The sequence below is a fragment of the Equus przewalskii genome, chromosome 3 (genome assembly GCF_037783145.1).
Source record: "Equus przewalskii isolate Varuska chromosome 3, EquPr2, whole genome shotgun sequence".
Lineage (NCBI taxonomy): Eukaryota > Metazoa > Chordata > Mammalia > Perissodactyla > Equidae > Equus > Equus przewalskii.
In genome coordinates, this window is record NC_091833.1 from 115362475 (window position 1) to 115376324 (window position 13850).

The window sequence follows — 13850 nt, forward strand, 5'->3', positions numbered from 1 at the left end:
TGAAGCCTGCAGGAAAGAGCCCCTGGTGGGTGTTGTCTGAGCCTCTGGCTCCGGAAGGACTCAGCAGGGTTTTCAGGCTTCTAACATTGCGACAGCATCTTGTAAGCTGCCTCATCTCTAGATTCCCTGAGACGGCCCAGCCTGTGTGGCGGGATCCGTAGGAAGTGTGGGTCATGGGTGCCTGGCGGCCTGCCCTTCCCTCAGGAATACAGTGCCGACTGTCCCCATCAGCCCCACCCACTGAGGGGGGAAGCTGGCAAAAAGCCCTCGAAAGAACACAGATGAAAGTGAAAGGTGAACTGGGGACATCCATCATAGGATCTATAGAATTGCCCGCCCCCACATCCAAGTCTGTGTTTACTCACCACCTGAGAGTCAGGAATGAATGAAATGTCTGGAATGCAGCTGAGCACAGAGCCAAACTCACATGTGATCCAGTTGACCCCCCGAGCTTCTGACAGAGCGTCATCCCATTTTACAGCTGGGGAGAAGTGAGGCTCGCTGCAGAGAGAGCAGGGGTTTGAGCCCAGGTCAGCTGACCGCACAGTTGCAAGACGTGGTCCTGGGCGTCCTGGTCTTGCTGTTGGGGGAGTGCCCGGCCATCTGGAGAGGGGCCGAGGCCGGACAACCTCAGCAGGGCCCCGGTCCACATCTCATTCGCCTCCCCCAAACAGGGCAGACAGGGGACCACCTGTGAGCGAAGCTATCAACGCCTGCTTAAAACTCTTCCCTGAGCCCCCACCCCTGAGAAAGGAAGTCACATGTGTGCCCGTCCTCCAGTGTCCGGCAGTGACAGTGGCCTTCACATTGCCTGAGGCCCGGGCCGGGAGCCAGACCTGCTGTTGGCTGAGCACCCCCCACCTCTGGCTTTGGGGCTGTGCGTAGGCGCTACCTCCCCTTGGATGGCCTCTGCCTTGTCTGCCTGCAGACGTCCCCATGACCCTCAGAATGGTCTGATGCCAGGCCACAGTCGGAGTGCAGTGAGGGAACAGGAGCCCTCCAGAGATCTCATGGGGCCTGTGACCTGGGGAATCGCTCACAACAGCACTTGGTAGGGCTGAGGCCAGGGGGCACCTTTACTGGGGAGCAGAGCAGTGGTGGCAGACACCACCGCGACCCCAGGCCGGAAGGGAGAGAGACGGTGGCCTCTGAGAACCCCGTGCCTGAGCTGAGAAACTGCTCTGGGAGCTAAATTCCCAGAGCAGGACCCTGGGGTCCCTCCCTCGTGGCCTCTGTGGACATGGCTAACGGGCCCCCGAAGGTGGGGTGGGGGAGGCCTTCTTCCCTCCTCTGCTTCCGGTCTCTGTGTGTTCTTCAGGGCGGCCGCCAGGCGCTGCTGGAGGCGGGATGTGCTTCCCAGCTCCCCACTCACCCTTGGGCCCCGGGGTAGACTGGAGGGTCCAGGGGAGCGAGTGAGAGTATGTGTTTGAACATATGTGGGTTGCGAGTGTCTGTGTCTGGATGTGTCTCTGTGTATGTGTGATGCCTATGTGTGAGTGTGTTCACATGTGTGTGCATATGTCTGTGTAAGCCTGTGTGTACAGATCTGTCTGTGTCTGGGGGTGCATATGCTTGTGTTTCTCTGTGCATGTGTGTTTGTGTGTGTGCATACACATGTATCTGTGTGTAAGTGTGTATGCACATGCAGGTCTGTGTGTGTCTGTCTCCTGTGTGCATGGGTGTACACATCTCTGCCCCCGTGTGTGCATGTCTCCATGTACGTGTATGCATTGTATGAGTGTGTGCATATGTGTATCTGTGTGTGTATTGTATGTGTGTGTGCATGTGCACATGCACGTGTGTGTGTGTAGCTTCCTCTGGCTTCCCAGGCCCGAGGCATGGGTCCACCCCACTCTCTCAGTGTGCAAGGATGTCCGTCCTCACGCGCAGCTCCTTGCTCTCCATCTGTCGTTCCTCCTCTCCGACTGGGAGCCCTGCAGACACAGGCCAGGCAGGCTTCTGGGGATAGCCCAGAAGCACAGCAAGGTCCGGGGAGAAACAGCCACCCCACAGGCCCTCAGGCCTCTGCTCCTACTGGCCAAGACTCTCCCGTGTCCAGTGACACTTGGAGTCCAGGCTTGTCTCGGCCTCCGGGGCATGATGGCTGCCCAAGGAGGCGGGTCTGGGAACGCATCAGGCTGTGACACACAGCGTGCCAGCTGTGCACATCCTGCTGGCTCCCTGAACCTCGGTTTCCCATGGGAGAAAGGAGGTCCTGAGTCCCACCCAGTGCAGGGGGCTGGTGCAGCGTGGGGGAGCTGTGACATGGCTGCCCCTCCCACCGCCCTACCTGCGATCCCCAGGGGGCTGCCTTCCCTCCTCCCCCTCACCCCTGGTGGCTCTCGTGTCCCTCAGGCCTGTCTTGTCCCCTGAGGGGGGTTGGGACCCACTCACAGCGGCAGAGGTGGAGGAGCAGCCTTAGCTCCTGCCTTGTGGGTCACCACGACTCCACTTGGTGTTACCAAACCCGCTCTGTTTGCTCAAGGACCATCCCCACAGGGCCTCCTAGGCGGAGCCTCCCCAGGCCTCCTCCCCGCGCCTTTGCAGCTCCCTGAACGGGCCTCTCCTGAAGCCCCTGCCTCCTCCCGAGAGCCTGCTGCCCTTGGCTCCACCCAGGCCCGGCCTCCTCAGGGCCTCCCCGCCTGCCCGCAGCCCGGCCTCGTCCTCCCCAGCACCCGTCTCATCCGGCCTGCCTGGCAGCCTCAGGAGGGCTGACTGTGAACTCTGCGGGGTCCAGGGCAGAATGAGAAATGTTCAGACACCAGTACACACCCCTTCCCTTCCTCAGCCGTTCCTCTCAACCTACCGGGCTGTTTATTGACTTCCTGCTCCCTGGCGCAGGGGGACACAGGCAGGGTGAGTGCAGGCCCCCAGGCACCCGGGGGCTCAGTGCACGGGGCACTCAACCCTGACCCTCCCAGCCCAGGCCCCCCTGGGGGTGGAGGACGGTGGCCACTGCAGGGTGGAGATGGGCACGGGTCATGGAACCACTTAGAGTCTGTCCTGGGAGGTGGCCAGAGGGAGGACCGCACGAGGGCCCAGGCTCCGAGCCCCAGTGAGCTTACGCTCCATCGGCTCCACTTACAGAACTCGAATTCAAAGGTGAAGTTATTAGGAAGTCCGAGTCGGCTCCAGGCCACAGACGGGTAAACCCTGGGCTCAGGGCCCGTGTGAGCGCAGGCCCCGTGCCGCTGCAGTGGTCACAGACCCACAAGGCCACCTGGTGTTCGGCCCCCAACCAGCCTACACAGAGGGGACCCTGCTGGTTCCTGCGCTCACCCTCTTGCACATTTCCAGCCCTTTGCAGACTCCTCCTCTGGGAAGCCTCCCTGGATTTCTCCCTGGAGAACCTTATCTCTCAGCTCCTACCACCTGCCCTGGGGTCAGGAATGACTCTTGATGGAGCCCCCACACCTGGCCTTCAGCCTCTTGGGGGTCGGTGCTCCCATGGGGGCGCAGGGCCTGCCACCAGCAGGCCCTCTGCCAGGGCTGGACAAGACCGACTTCCCCTGGGCATCCATCGTGGAGGAGAGATCGCCGTCTCTGGGAAAAGGCCTGTTCCACATGTCATGAGCAAACTTTCATTTCTCTTCTTTCTGCCCTGAAGCTCTATGTGACCTCTGACCTGGGGAAGAAGTGGACGCTTCTGCAGGAGCGAGTGACCAAAGACCACGTGTTCTGGTGAGAGCACCCCTGGGGGCCTCAAGCCCCCCACTGCTCAGGGCTCCCCACCTCTCCTGCTCTGGCCCCTGCCCTGCCCCTCCGCACCCAGGGGGCCTCCAGGGGTCCTTTCTACTCTGCTGGGGCAATGCAGGAAATGGTTAGGAGTCCAGGCCATGCACGCACACGTGAACCAGCTGTGCAGCTTTGCACACTCGATAGTCCCTCTCTGAGCCTCCGTCTCCTCCAGGATAGGAAAAAGTGCTAATGTACACAAAGCCGGCACAGTGTCCCGCACTCTGCCACTCCCTTTTCTCCTCCTCACTGCCCCTCCCTGCCCTCCTCCCCCTGCCCCTCCCTGCCCTCCTGCCCCTGCCTCTCCCTGCCCTCCTGCCCCTTCCCCGGGTCCTGACCTGGCCCCTGACTGCCCTCCCTGTGGTGCAGCCTCCTCTGCCCCACAGCTTCCGAGGCCCCTGCCCACCTCGGCCCTGCTCTCTGCCCCATTTGACGCCTGGGCCCCTCTCCTGCGGCCAGCGGGTCACCCAGCTCGGCCCCTGTTGGGTGCCAGTGAGAGGAGAAAGCTCGGGAACATGCCCCTGACATGCCATGCAGGGGGAGGAGGGAGCTGCAGAGGCTCCGCACAGGCAGAGGGCGAGCTGGGGACCCGCGTGGAGGCCGCACGTGCTGGCTCCTCTCTCTGTTCACTTGGGAGCCACTCAGCAACTCCCTCCAGCAACATCCTAGTCTCACTGCACCGCCGAGGAAACTGGTGCTCAAGAAAAGCTTGTGGGATGAACCAGTGAGACCCACGGAGGAGGATAAGGACCCGGCCGAGGGCGGAAGGCCGGGCGGCAGAGGGGCTGGAAGGCGAGAGCTGACTCGGAGCCCACCCCAGCCCACCGGCCTCGCCAAGACCCAGCCTTCTGCTTAAACTGCCTTTGGAGCTGCGTGCAGCCACACACGTGTCCTTTCCACCACATTGCTCTGTCTTGTGTGCACACGCACATGCACACATGCAACATGCATTCATATCCTTTCCCTTCCTTCTCTCATTTGCACAACTAACTATGGCACAGGCCTCCTCGTCTGCCACAGTCCTGTCTCTCTGGTCGGGGAGCACCGTGGAAATAGCGCCCTATCCCTCTCTGGCCCCGTGTGCGCTCCTGCTAATCCCGCAGGAGCCAGCTTCCTGCCTTATCCCCAAGGCTGAAGGGAAGCTGTGTCTCGGCTGAAATATTGGCTCCTGGTCAGCTGCTTTTCACTGGTGGGAGAGTGACAGCTCTCTCTCCACGTGGCCACCCCTGGGAGGGCCAGGTTCCTTCCTCAGAAACTGGAGCCCCGCCATCAATCACTGGCCTTGCCATTGATGTCAACTGCTGTCCCCAAGGGCTCACAGGAGGTGGGGAGGGGGCAGGAAGGGGGGACTTCCGAGCCGCCACGGTGGCCTGCGGAATTGGCAGAGTGGCCGAGCTGCTGTGGGGTGTCCAGTCCCTGGCCGGGCTCGCGGGAGACCCTCCAGCCAGAGAGAAGCCAGCCCGCAGATGCTGGAAGGTAGTTGGTACGAATTCGAACATGCTGTTATCCTGGGCAAACCACATTGTTTCTTCCCCTGAGTTTCTCAGATGGCTCCGAGTTGTCGTGGGTGCGAATAGTCATGCCGGACACTTGGCCCCTGGGGCCAGAACCTCTCCTGGAGTGTGGTGACAGTATGGCGATGGGGCCCCCTTGTAAGCAGTGAATAATGCTGTCTTGACAGCATCTCCAAGGTGCTCTTTGTCCTTCAACTGACAGTGGGAATTGTCAAAGCTCCGTGTTCTGTCTGAAGCTCGGCTGTTTATGTTTTGAGAAGCTGTACAACGAGTGAGCCCACTGGGGTGGCCTTGCGGGCATGGCCACTCAGAGGGACGTCCTGTGCTCTGTCCGGGCCCACAGTGAGCTCTTCACTTCACCCTCCCATTAGTCTCACAGTGGCCCCAGGACAAAATCTACTAAGGGCTGCCCAGTGGCTGCCATGTTGTGCGTGCTGACCGTCACCGGGCTCCAGGCTGAGAGTGTGAACGCGTCCTCTTGTGGAGTCCACACAACACAACCTGAGAGTCTTCTCCTCAGGTTACAGAGGGGAAACTGAGGCTCAGAGAGGTGAAGGCACTGTCCTAGGTCAGGCTGCTGGTAAGAAGGGCCGTGGCGTCCTCTGCTCAGGGCGGGTGGCCATGCTGTGGACCACTCTGCTGGGCAGTCCAGCTGCCTGCATGTCCCCAGGCGTTGCCGTGTCTGCCTCTCCGCTCAGCCCTGCATTGGCCCCCGGAAAGCCTCGGCCTCCTGCTCCGTCAGCACGGATGCCTGCCCTGGTGGGTGGACGGCGGCAGGGCCTCTGGACTGTCCCACTGCAGGCTTGGTCGGGTGCCTGCAAGGACTTATCAGAACCATCTGCACCAGAGCCTCCCTTAGCATCCAGCAGGAGGACGAATCAGCTCCCTGTGGCCCCAGTGCACTGCCCTCTCCAGAGATGGGCTCGCCCGCGGGTTGTTTCATGTGACTGCTGTTCCTGAACAGTGCTCTGGAGCCAGGCCCGGGACCTTCCCCAAATGCCCCATCTGGGGACCTTGACAGACAAGAAGGCGCAGGGGTCAATGCTTGTGGTTTCCTGCAGGGGGCCAGGCTGCAAATGCAGAGTCTCTCGTGGTTTTCAAAACCCACGGCCAGTGGTCTCTGGGGCAGGGACCTCAGGCCCACTGTGCTCCCATGCCTAGTGAGGACCTGGCACAGCCATGCCAGGAAAGGAGGGTGGGAGACCCTTGGATGGGAGAGTGAGGGATGGGAGGGGGGCGTGGATGAACCTATGGAAAGAGCAAATGGATGGATGAGTGGGTGAAGGAGTGAGGGAGTGAAGGAGTGAAGGAGTGAAGGAGTGCATGAATGAATTAGTGAGTGAGGGCATGAGGGAGGGAATGCGTGAATGAATGAGTGTGAATGAATTAATGAATGAGTGAGTGAATGAATGAATTGGCGAATAAGGGAGTGACTGAATGAGTGTTGGATGAGTGAATGAATGAATGAAGGCATGAATTAATGAGTGAATGAGAGAATGACCGAAGGCATGAATGAGGGAGTGCATGAATGAGTGAATGAATGAATTAGTGTGAGAGTGAATGAAGGTACGAATGAATTAGTGAAGGAGTGAGTAAATGAATGAATTAGTAAGTGAGTGAGTGAGTGGTGCACAGGCGGTGTCGTTTCCCCACTCTACAGATGATGGATTGTCAGACTGAAATTCCATCTGCCCTGCTGAGGACCCGCCAGTGCTCCTGGAAAGGGAACAATGTCCGTCTTTATTCAGAAAAGAGAGGAAAGCGTCAGGCAGGAGCGCTCCTTCCACGGAGCTCACAAACGGCCTATTCACAAAGCCTGAATCCACCTTCACCTTGAAATCCAGCCTCCCCGCCTGGGTCAGAGAGGCTGACGCGGGTGCCCACGGTTTGAAACGTCAGTGGGCTGCGGGGGCTCCAACCTGCTCCCAGCACAGAGCACCCGCAGGGGCCGTGGTTCTCAGACCCGCTGTGAATCGCCCCCGTCCACCTGGGGACACAGGGGTCACCTGGTCCTTGGTGGGGTGAAGCAGGCAGAGCCCTCCGGGAGGCAGATCGAGAAGTGAAAGGGGCTGAGTCCGGGCTGGGACTGTCCGTGATGGGGGAGGGGCCAGCGGAGACCCTGCGCTCTGCCGGGATGTCTGGAAGGGGCCGTGGGGCCGCCCTGCAGGGAGGACAGCACGCCTGCCCTGGGCGCAGAGTGACCGTGGGAAGTGACCTTCGTGTCCTGACCCTCGGTTTGCTCTTGGGCAAAGTAAACACGCTGCATCAGGTCAGCGTCCCTGGGGGGCGGTTACATGGGTGGGTTTGTAACAGTCGTATGGCTTGAAGGTAGATTATAGCAAAGCTCAGCAGCTCGTCGGACCCCGATGTCCCACGTGTTCTTGCTTAGGAGGAGGGTGAAGATGGAAGGTTTCCGAGGGAGTCCGTGTGGGTAGATGACCGTCCGGGTGACAGATGGGTACAGTGAATCTGGAAGACCCTGGACCAGGTCATCTCTGAGGTTCCTCCCTGGGGGACACAGCCCACGGAGCTGGACCCTGGAACGCGTCTTTGCTCACCCTCCTCTGGCCCCGTCCAATGCCCCATCAGCAGCCACGGTCCCCTCTGTGCTCCAGGTGCTGCCGGAGCCCATGAGCGACACCATCGTTCTAACCCCTGCAGGGAGGCAGTGCGCCGCGAGACGGGGGTCGCGGCCGGTAAAGCAGAGGGCTCCTGTGTGAGCCCTGGCTCTGCGGCTGACAGCTGGGCACCGTCACCCTTGGGGGAGCTGTCCTGCCCCTCCAAGCCTCAGTTTCCTAATTTGCAAAATTGCAGTGATGTTCCCAGGCCTGTCCCTGCCTCCTAAGGTTGTTTCGATCATCAAACAAAAAACCACACAAGGGGTGTGAAGTCTTTCGTGGACAATGCTATAAACAGAAGAATGCCAAGCTAGCCCGGGCCCTGCAAGGCAGAAGCAGGGGCTCCGGCTTCTCCCTTGTCCTCTGACCCCCCCGGGCAAGGGTGACCTCACACCCAGGAAACTGCGTGGCTACGTGGGGTGTGGGGATTGACACAGGCGCCGTGAGGGGCTGCGGCCCTCCCTTCCTGACGCCAACCTCAGCCCTTCTTTTGCAGGGCTGTGTCTGGGGTGGATGCCAACCCTGACTTGGTCCACATGGAAGCCCAGGACCTCGGAGGAGGTAAGCCGGGAGGGATCCGTGCACCAGGTGTCCCCGAGCGTCCTCACCCATAGCCAGGCTCACGTGGCCACGTTCACTCCCGCGTCCTCGGTGGCTGGCCCTGCACAGCTGACCTTGCTGTGTTATGATGTGGCATAGTTTTAAGTGGGCTTGTTTTCCAGCTGGGGCTAAATTGAAGTCAGGTGCTCCGCTCCAGCGGAAAAGTCTGTTAAGAGGGCGATTTGTTCTGGCCCCTGAGCACTGAGTGTTTTCCCCTCGCTCAGCTCCCCCGCCAGCACTGGCTGAGTGCTGAGCGGGGCAGGGGCCTCTGATGACCTCCCCTCCAGTGGGCAGGGCCCTGGCCACCCCAACCCAGCCGGCTTCATGCCAGAGCAAGCCCAGGTGCCTTGCATGCTACGAGAAAGGCTCTCTGTGCTCCGGAGGGAAGAATATTGGCTGAAGAACATGGAATGTTCTGGAACTATGGTATGTTCTAGAACCATGGGGTTTTGTAGAACATCGGAGCCGAGAGGACCCATAGATTGTGCCTTCATTCAACAAACACTTGCTGAGTCTCCTGTGGGCCAGGCCGAGTGCTGACCCTGCTGGGGACGCAGAGCTGAACAAGACACAGCCCTGCCCCTCGCGTGGTGAGGACAGCAGACACAGTCGACCGCAGCAGGAGCCGTGGGACCCGGTGCAGCAGGGAGGGAGGAGAGTGGCCGGGTGCCTCCTGCGTGCCCGTCAAGGTCCTGACTGCACGCCCCTGCAGACGCCAGGGTCGTGGCCTCCTCCTGCTGGTCTCTCTTCCAGGGAAGACCTGGGCAGACTCACGTTTAACAAATAGAGGGAGCTGACAGGTACAGAGCAGGGGCATTCCCTGCATGGGACACACTGTGTGACAGACAGTTCAGTGCCAGGCAACAGAGAGTCACGGCTGAGAACAGGAGCGCTGGCGTCAGCTCCCAGCCAGCGTGTGCCAGGGTGACCCTGGGCAGGTCCCCTCACCTCCGTGCACCTCGGCCTTTCCTTCTGTGAAATGGGTCAGCACACACGAGCGCTCAGCATGGGCACGTCACAGGTGAGCTCGTGGTGGACGGAGCTGCTTCAGGCTCCCTTTACTGTTTCCAAGCCCTCAGCTCTGTCCTGGACCCACCATCCTGTGGGGAGATGGGGCAGGCGCTATTGTCACTAACCAGAACAAAGCTCAGAGTGGCCCCTGGGTTGCCCTCAGGGTCACAGGCCAGTACAGACCCCTGCTGCCACCTTCCTCCATGCACAAATCCAGAAACATCCAGGCCTCACATGGGTCACACAGGGAACTCCCAGTGGGCTCAGCGGAGCAGCTGCAGGGCGCTCGTGTCTCGTGATTCCCTTCCTCCAGCTGGGCCTGAGTTCCTGTCCTTGGCCCACGCACCCTGCCCACAGCCTCCTTTGGGCTCCACGGCGTCCAGCTGCCCTGTCACAGCTTGGCACACTCCCCTGGGCTCGGAGCTCCTTGAGGACAGGGCACGGTCTGACTGATTCACCTCTGTGTCCCCCACAGAGCTGCCAGTGAATCAGCACATGGTCAGATGCCAGTCACCCAGGGCGGGTGCTGGGCCACCATGAGGGAGCGAGTGAGTGAATGAGTGAGTGAGTGAGTGAATGAGTGGGTGAGTGAGTGAGTGAATGAATGAGTGAATGAATGAGCGAGTGAGTGGATGAGTGTGTGAGTGAATGGATGAATGAGCGAGTAAATGAATGCGTACAGCAGGAAATCCCGTGGGGGCCACGGAGGAGGGGACACAACCAGGCGGTGTAGAGGGGACGTGGACGTGGCAGAGGAGGGGTGGGCCGTGGGCTGTGGCTGCCGTGCGGCTGTGTCCACCGTCTCACTGGGTCCTCGGCAGTGCTTGGCGGGGTCAGCAAGGTCCATCTCGCAGGGGAGGGACTGAAACTGAGGTCACCCTGCCGGTGAAGGATGAAGCGGTCGCCTAAAATTCGGGGAAAAGAACCCTTGGGTCCCACCCCTGTTTGGGCAGGAGACCCCAGGAGGGCAGGAGGGGTGCCGTGCCATGGTGGGCGCTGCGGGTCCCACTGTGGCCCTGTGCAGCCCCTTCCCACGTGTGACCACACGCACCCAGAGAAGGCCAGTCAGGTGGGGATGCGTGGGGGTCTCCTGCCCACAGTCCCCTTGGGTCAGTCTGAGGTCCCTCTCCCAGAGGGACGGATCCGGGTGGCGGCATATGTGCAGGTGTGGCCCCGGGTGGGGGCGGCACAGAGCGGCGGGCAGAAGGTGGTTGGGGTCCCGCACTCACGTCCCGGCACTGCCCTGCCCAGCTCTAGCCCAGGGTCTGCGAACGCTTCCCGTCGGGGCCGGCCCATGGGTATTTCCCGGCTGAAATCCTCAGCGTGCCGGCTCCCGTCCCCTGCAGGTTTCCGGTACGTCACCTGCCACATCCACAACTGCTCCGACAAGACGCTGGCGGCCCCGTTCGCAGGCCCTGTGGACCGCAGCTCTCTGACCGTGCAGGACGATTACATCTTCTTTAAGGTGAGGCTGCTCCGGGGGCTTTGGGAAGTGGCGACAGGTGACATGGTGTCTGAGCCACTCTGGGAAGATGGGAGCACCCAGACAGGAGGCAATAAAATGGCTACTTTCCTCTCAACTGCTGCTTTGCTCACAGTGTCCCCCCACCCACGGCAGTGGCCACAGGCACCCCCAAAGGCCCCACAAATCCAGAACCCTGGCTCGGGGACACTGTCTGCTCCTCCTCCCTTCTGCCCACCAGGAAACCCCCACAGCTCAGGGTCCTCAAGCCCAAACCCATTTTGCCCCCTTTGGTTTCAGTGATTTTGGAACTGCTAGGGGCTGCCTCTGGTCATTGCTCTTGGCTGCCGGGCACGTGCTGTCCATGCCCAGAAACCCTTAGGGCCCTGCTGCCTGTGACACAAGTACTCAGGTCACAGGTGGGACCACCCTCAGAAACCATTCAGCAACTCCAGTGAACAACTGGTCCTACTGCTTCTTGATTACCTCCATTGATGAGGACCTCACCCCTTCCAAAACAGCCTAGCCCTCTCCCAGGTAGCCCAAATCTCCAGAAAGGTCATTCCAGCCCTGAGACAAAGTGTTTCCTCTACTCCCATCTGGTGGCCCCTCTGTCTCTGGGACCCCGTGAGAAATCCAAAGGCTCCTACAGAGAAAGCCCCTGGAGGGCAGCCGCTGGCTGCCCAGAAGGCCCCTCTGTGCTCCCCAACCTCCTCTTTGCCCTGTCTCGGGAACGCTCGTCACCCCAGCTGCCCCACTCCACACACATGTGCCAGGGACCCTTGTGGGCCTAGGGGGCTGGAACTGGCATGTCCAGCTCCCGGCCTGAGTCGCTCTGGTCTCCATTGGACGGGACAGCGGGTGTCTGGCGTGCCCTCGGCCCACGGCCACATCTGCCATCCGCTCTGGGAGAAGGAGCCCGGGCTCGGGAGGGAGCAGAGAATCCAGACCCTGTGCCAAAGGGCGGGTGGCCCCGGCAAGCCTGGGTGCCAGGCGGGGCCTCGGGGCACGGCAGACACTGTCACCTCCTTGCAGGCCTGCAGCGTCGCCTGTGGAAGCACCTGCAGGAGGCCCGGCCTGGAGGAGGCGTCCTTGGAATGGTGGACCCTCTGAGGCTGTGGAGCGCCTGCGCAGGTCGCGGAGTCAGGCACAGAGCGCCTGTGGGTGCTGAGTCAAGGTGCTGAGTGGCTCTTGGCACTGGTTCCTTCGCTGCAGGCGCGCTGTGGGGCGTGACAGGGGCCCTGCGAGGCCCTGGGCCTCAGGGACGGTTCATCAGACACAGTGGGGGGTCTGAGCCTGACAGGGCCACTGTCCAGCTTTGGACAGAGCTGTGGTCCCCCAGAGCTTGTTTGCTAATCGGTGAAATGGGTGTGACAGTTGCTGTCTGCCGGGAGGCCTCCGACAACGCCGGCAGTGTTCACTGCTCGGAGAGGCCCCCCTGGAGCCGCCGGATGGCCGTGGCCTTCAGAGCGGAGATGCTCAGTTGAGCCCGCTCTGCCAGGTCCTGCCGTGCTCCCCAAAGCCCGCAGAAGTCACATTGCATCTCCCAGGTGGCGGCCGGTTCTGCCTGGCCCGCAGCCTTGGCTGCACCACCAGCCGCTCCTCCGGGAGGCCTGTGGGAGAGGAGGGGCAGCGGCCTCGAAGGCTCTTTTGAGCTCCAGCAGTGCCGGGCACGAGGCCCGGCTGTCTCCCCACCAGCTCCTGGCAGGAGTGGGACCAGTCATGCCCTCATTTCCTGAGCATCCGCCCCCGCGTGAGATGCCTAGTTCTCGAGGGGCTGAAGGCCGGGGCAGCCAGCCCACCTTCACCCACCCCTCTCTGCAGCTCTGCGGTGGGGCAGACGGACTCTGGGACAGGCAGAGGCTTCTCTTGGCCACGACCTCGGCATCCTCCCCGCCTGCTGAGTGGATCCTCTGTACCTGGGCTGCATGCTCTTCCCTCTGAGAAAGCAGGCTGCCACCTCCTCCAGGAAGTCTGCTCAGCCTTGCTCACCCCAGGGCCCTTTCTCTGAGCCCCCAGGACTCCTGAGCCCCCCCCATGACAACACTTGTGCTCAGGGGGCCTGAGGGCTGGACCACCACAAGCCCTCACAGCTTCTGCCCTCGTGCATGGAATTGTCTCGCAAGATCTTGTCATCATTGCAGTCATGGTGCCCTGCGCGTCACAGGCCTGTCGTAGGGGTGGCTGTGCGTGTCGGTTTGTAGTGACAGCTATCTCCAGCCCCTGTGCGATTCCTGCAGGGGCCACGCTGCCTGGCGCACTTCACAGCCATTCATCCCCACAGCTGCCCGCCAGGTAGCTGTGATCTTGCCATCCCCACTTTACAGGGGGAAACTGAGGCCCTGAAGAGTTAGGGAGCTCTCCCAAGGCCACGTGGCTCAGAGGTGGAAGAGCTGGAATTTGACCCCGGGCCGTGATGCACCATGGCCTATGCCCTTAAGCACTGCGCTATGTCACCATATACACGTGCACGCAAACACACACACGGGCTGCGAACCCACACACGTGCACACACAAACCGAGAACACGTGCAGATGTGGGAGCACACATGTTCATGCTCTCACAAACGTGTGCGCATAAACAGGGAGAGCGTGCACCCAGATGCACCTGCACACACGTGCACACACAGGGAACACATGCTCACACACGCACACATGCTCACACACGCACACACCTAGTGCGGCCCCAGGAGACCATCTCCCCTGCACCCCGCACCTGCTCCCCTTCCCCTGCCCTCTTCCTGCCCCGTCCCCGTGGAGGCGCACACCTCCCTCTTCCTGGCTCTTCTGTCGTCTCCCGGGGGAGACGAGTCCCACTCTCTGTCTCGGTTTCCTCACCTGTGAAATGGAAATGGCCACCGTTCCTGGAGCTGTTCGTTACAAGACCAGATGAGCTGCTCTGAGGACAGCA

The 13850-nt window shown here is 61.2% G+C and overlaps 1 protein-coding gene across 2 annotated transcripts in view; it reads left to right on the forward strand.

Moving 5' to 3' along the window:
• The window catches only part of SORCS2 (sortilin related VPS10 domain containing receptor 2), a 485786-nt gene that overhangs the window by 406687 nt on the left and 65249 nt on the right, over positions 1-13850 (forward strand). For both annotated transcript variants that reach the window (XM_070613348.1, XM_070613347.1), the window contains exons 5-7: positions 3608-3681; positions 8364-8428; positions 10825-10943. In XM_070613348.1, the coding sequence (XP_070469449.1) occupies positions 3608-3681; positions 8364-8428; positions 10825-10943 (258 nt within the window). The remainder of the gene's footprint in view (positions 1-3607; positions 3682-8363; positions 8429-10824; positions 10944-13850) is intronic.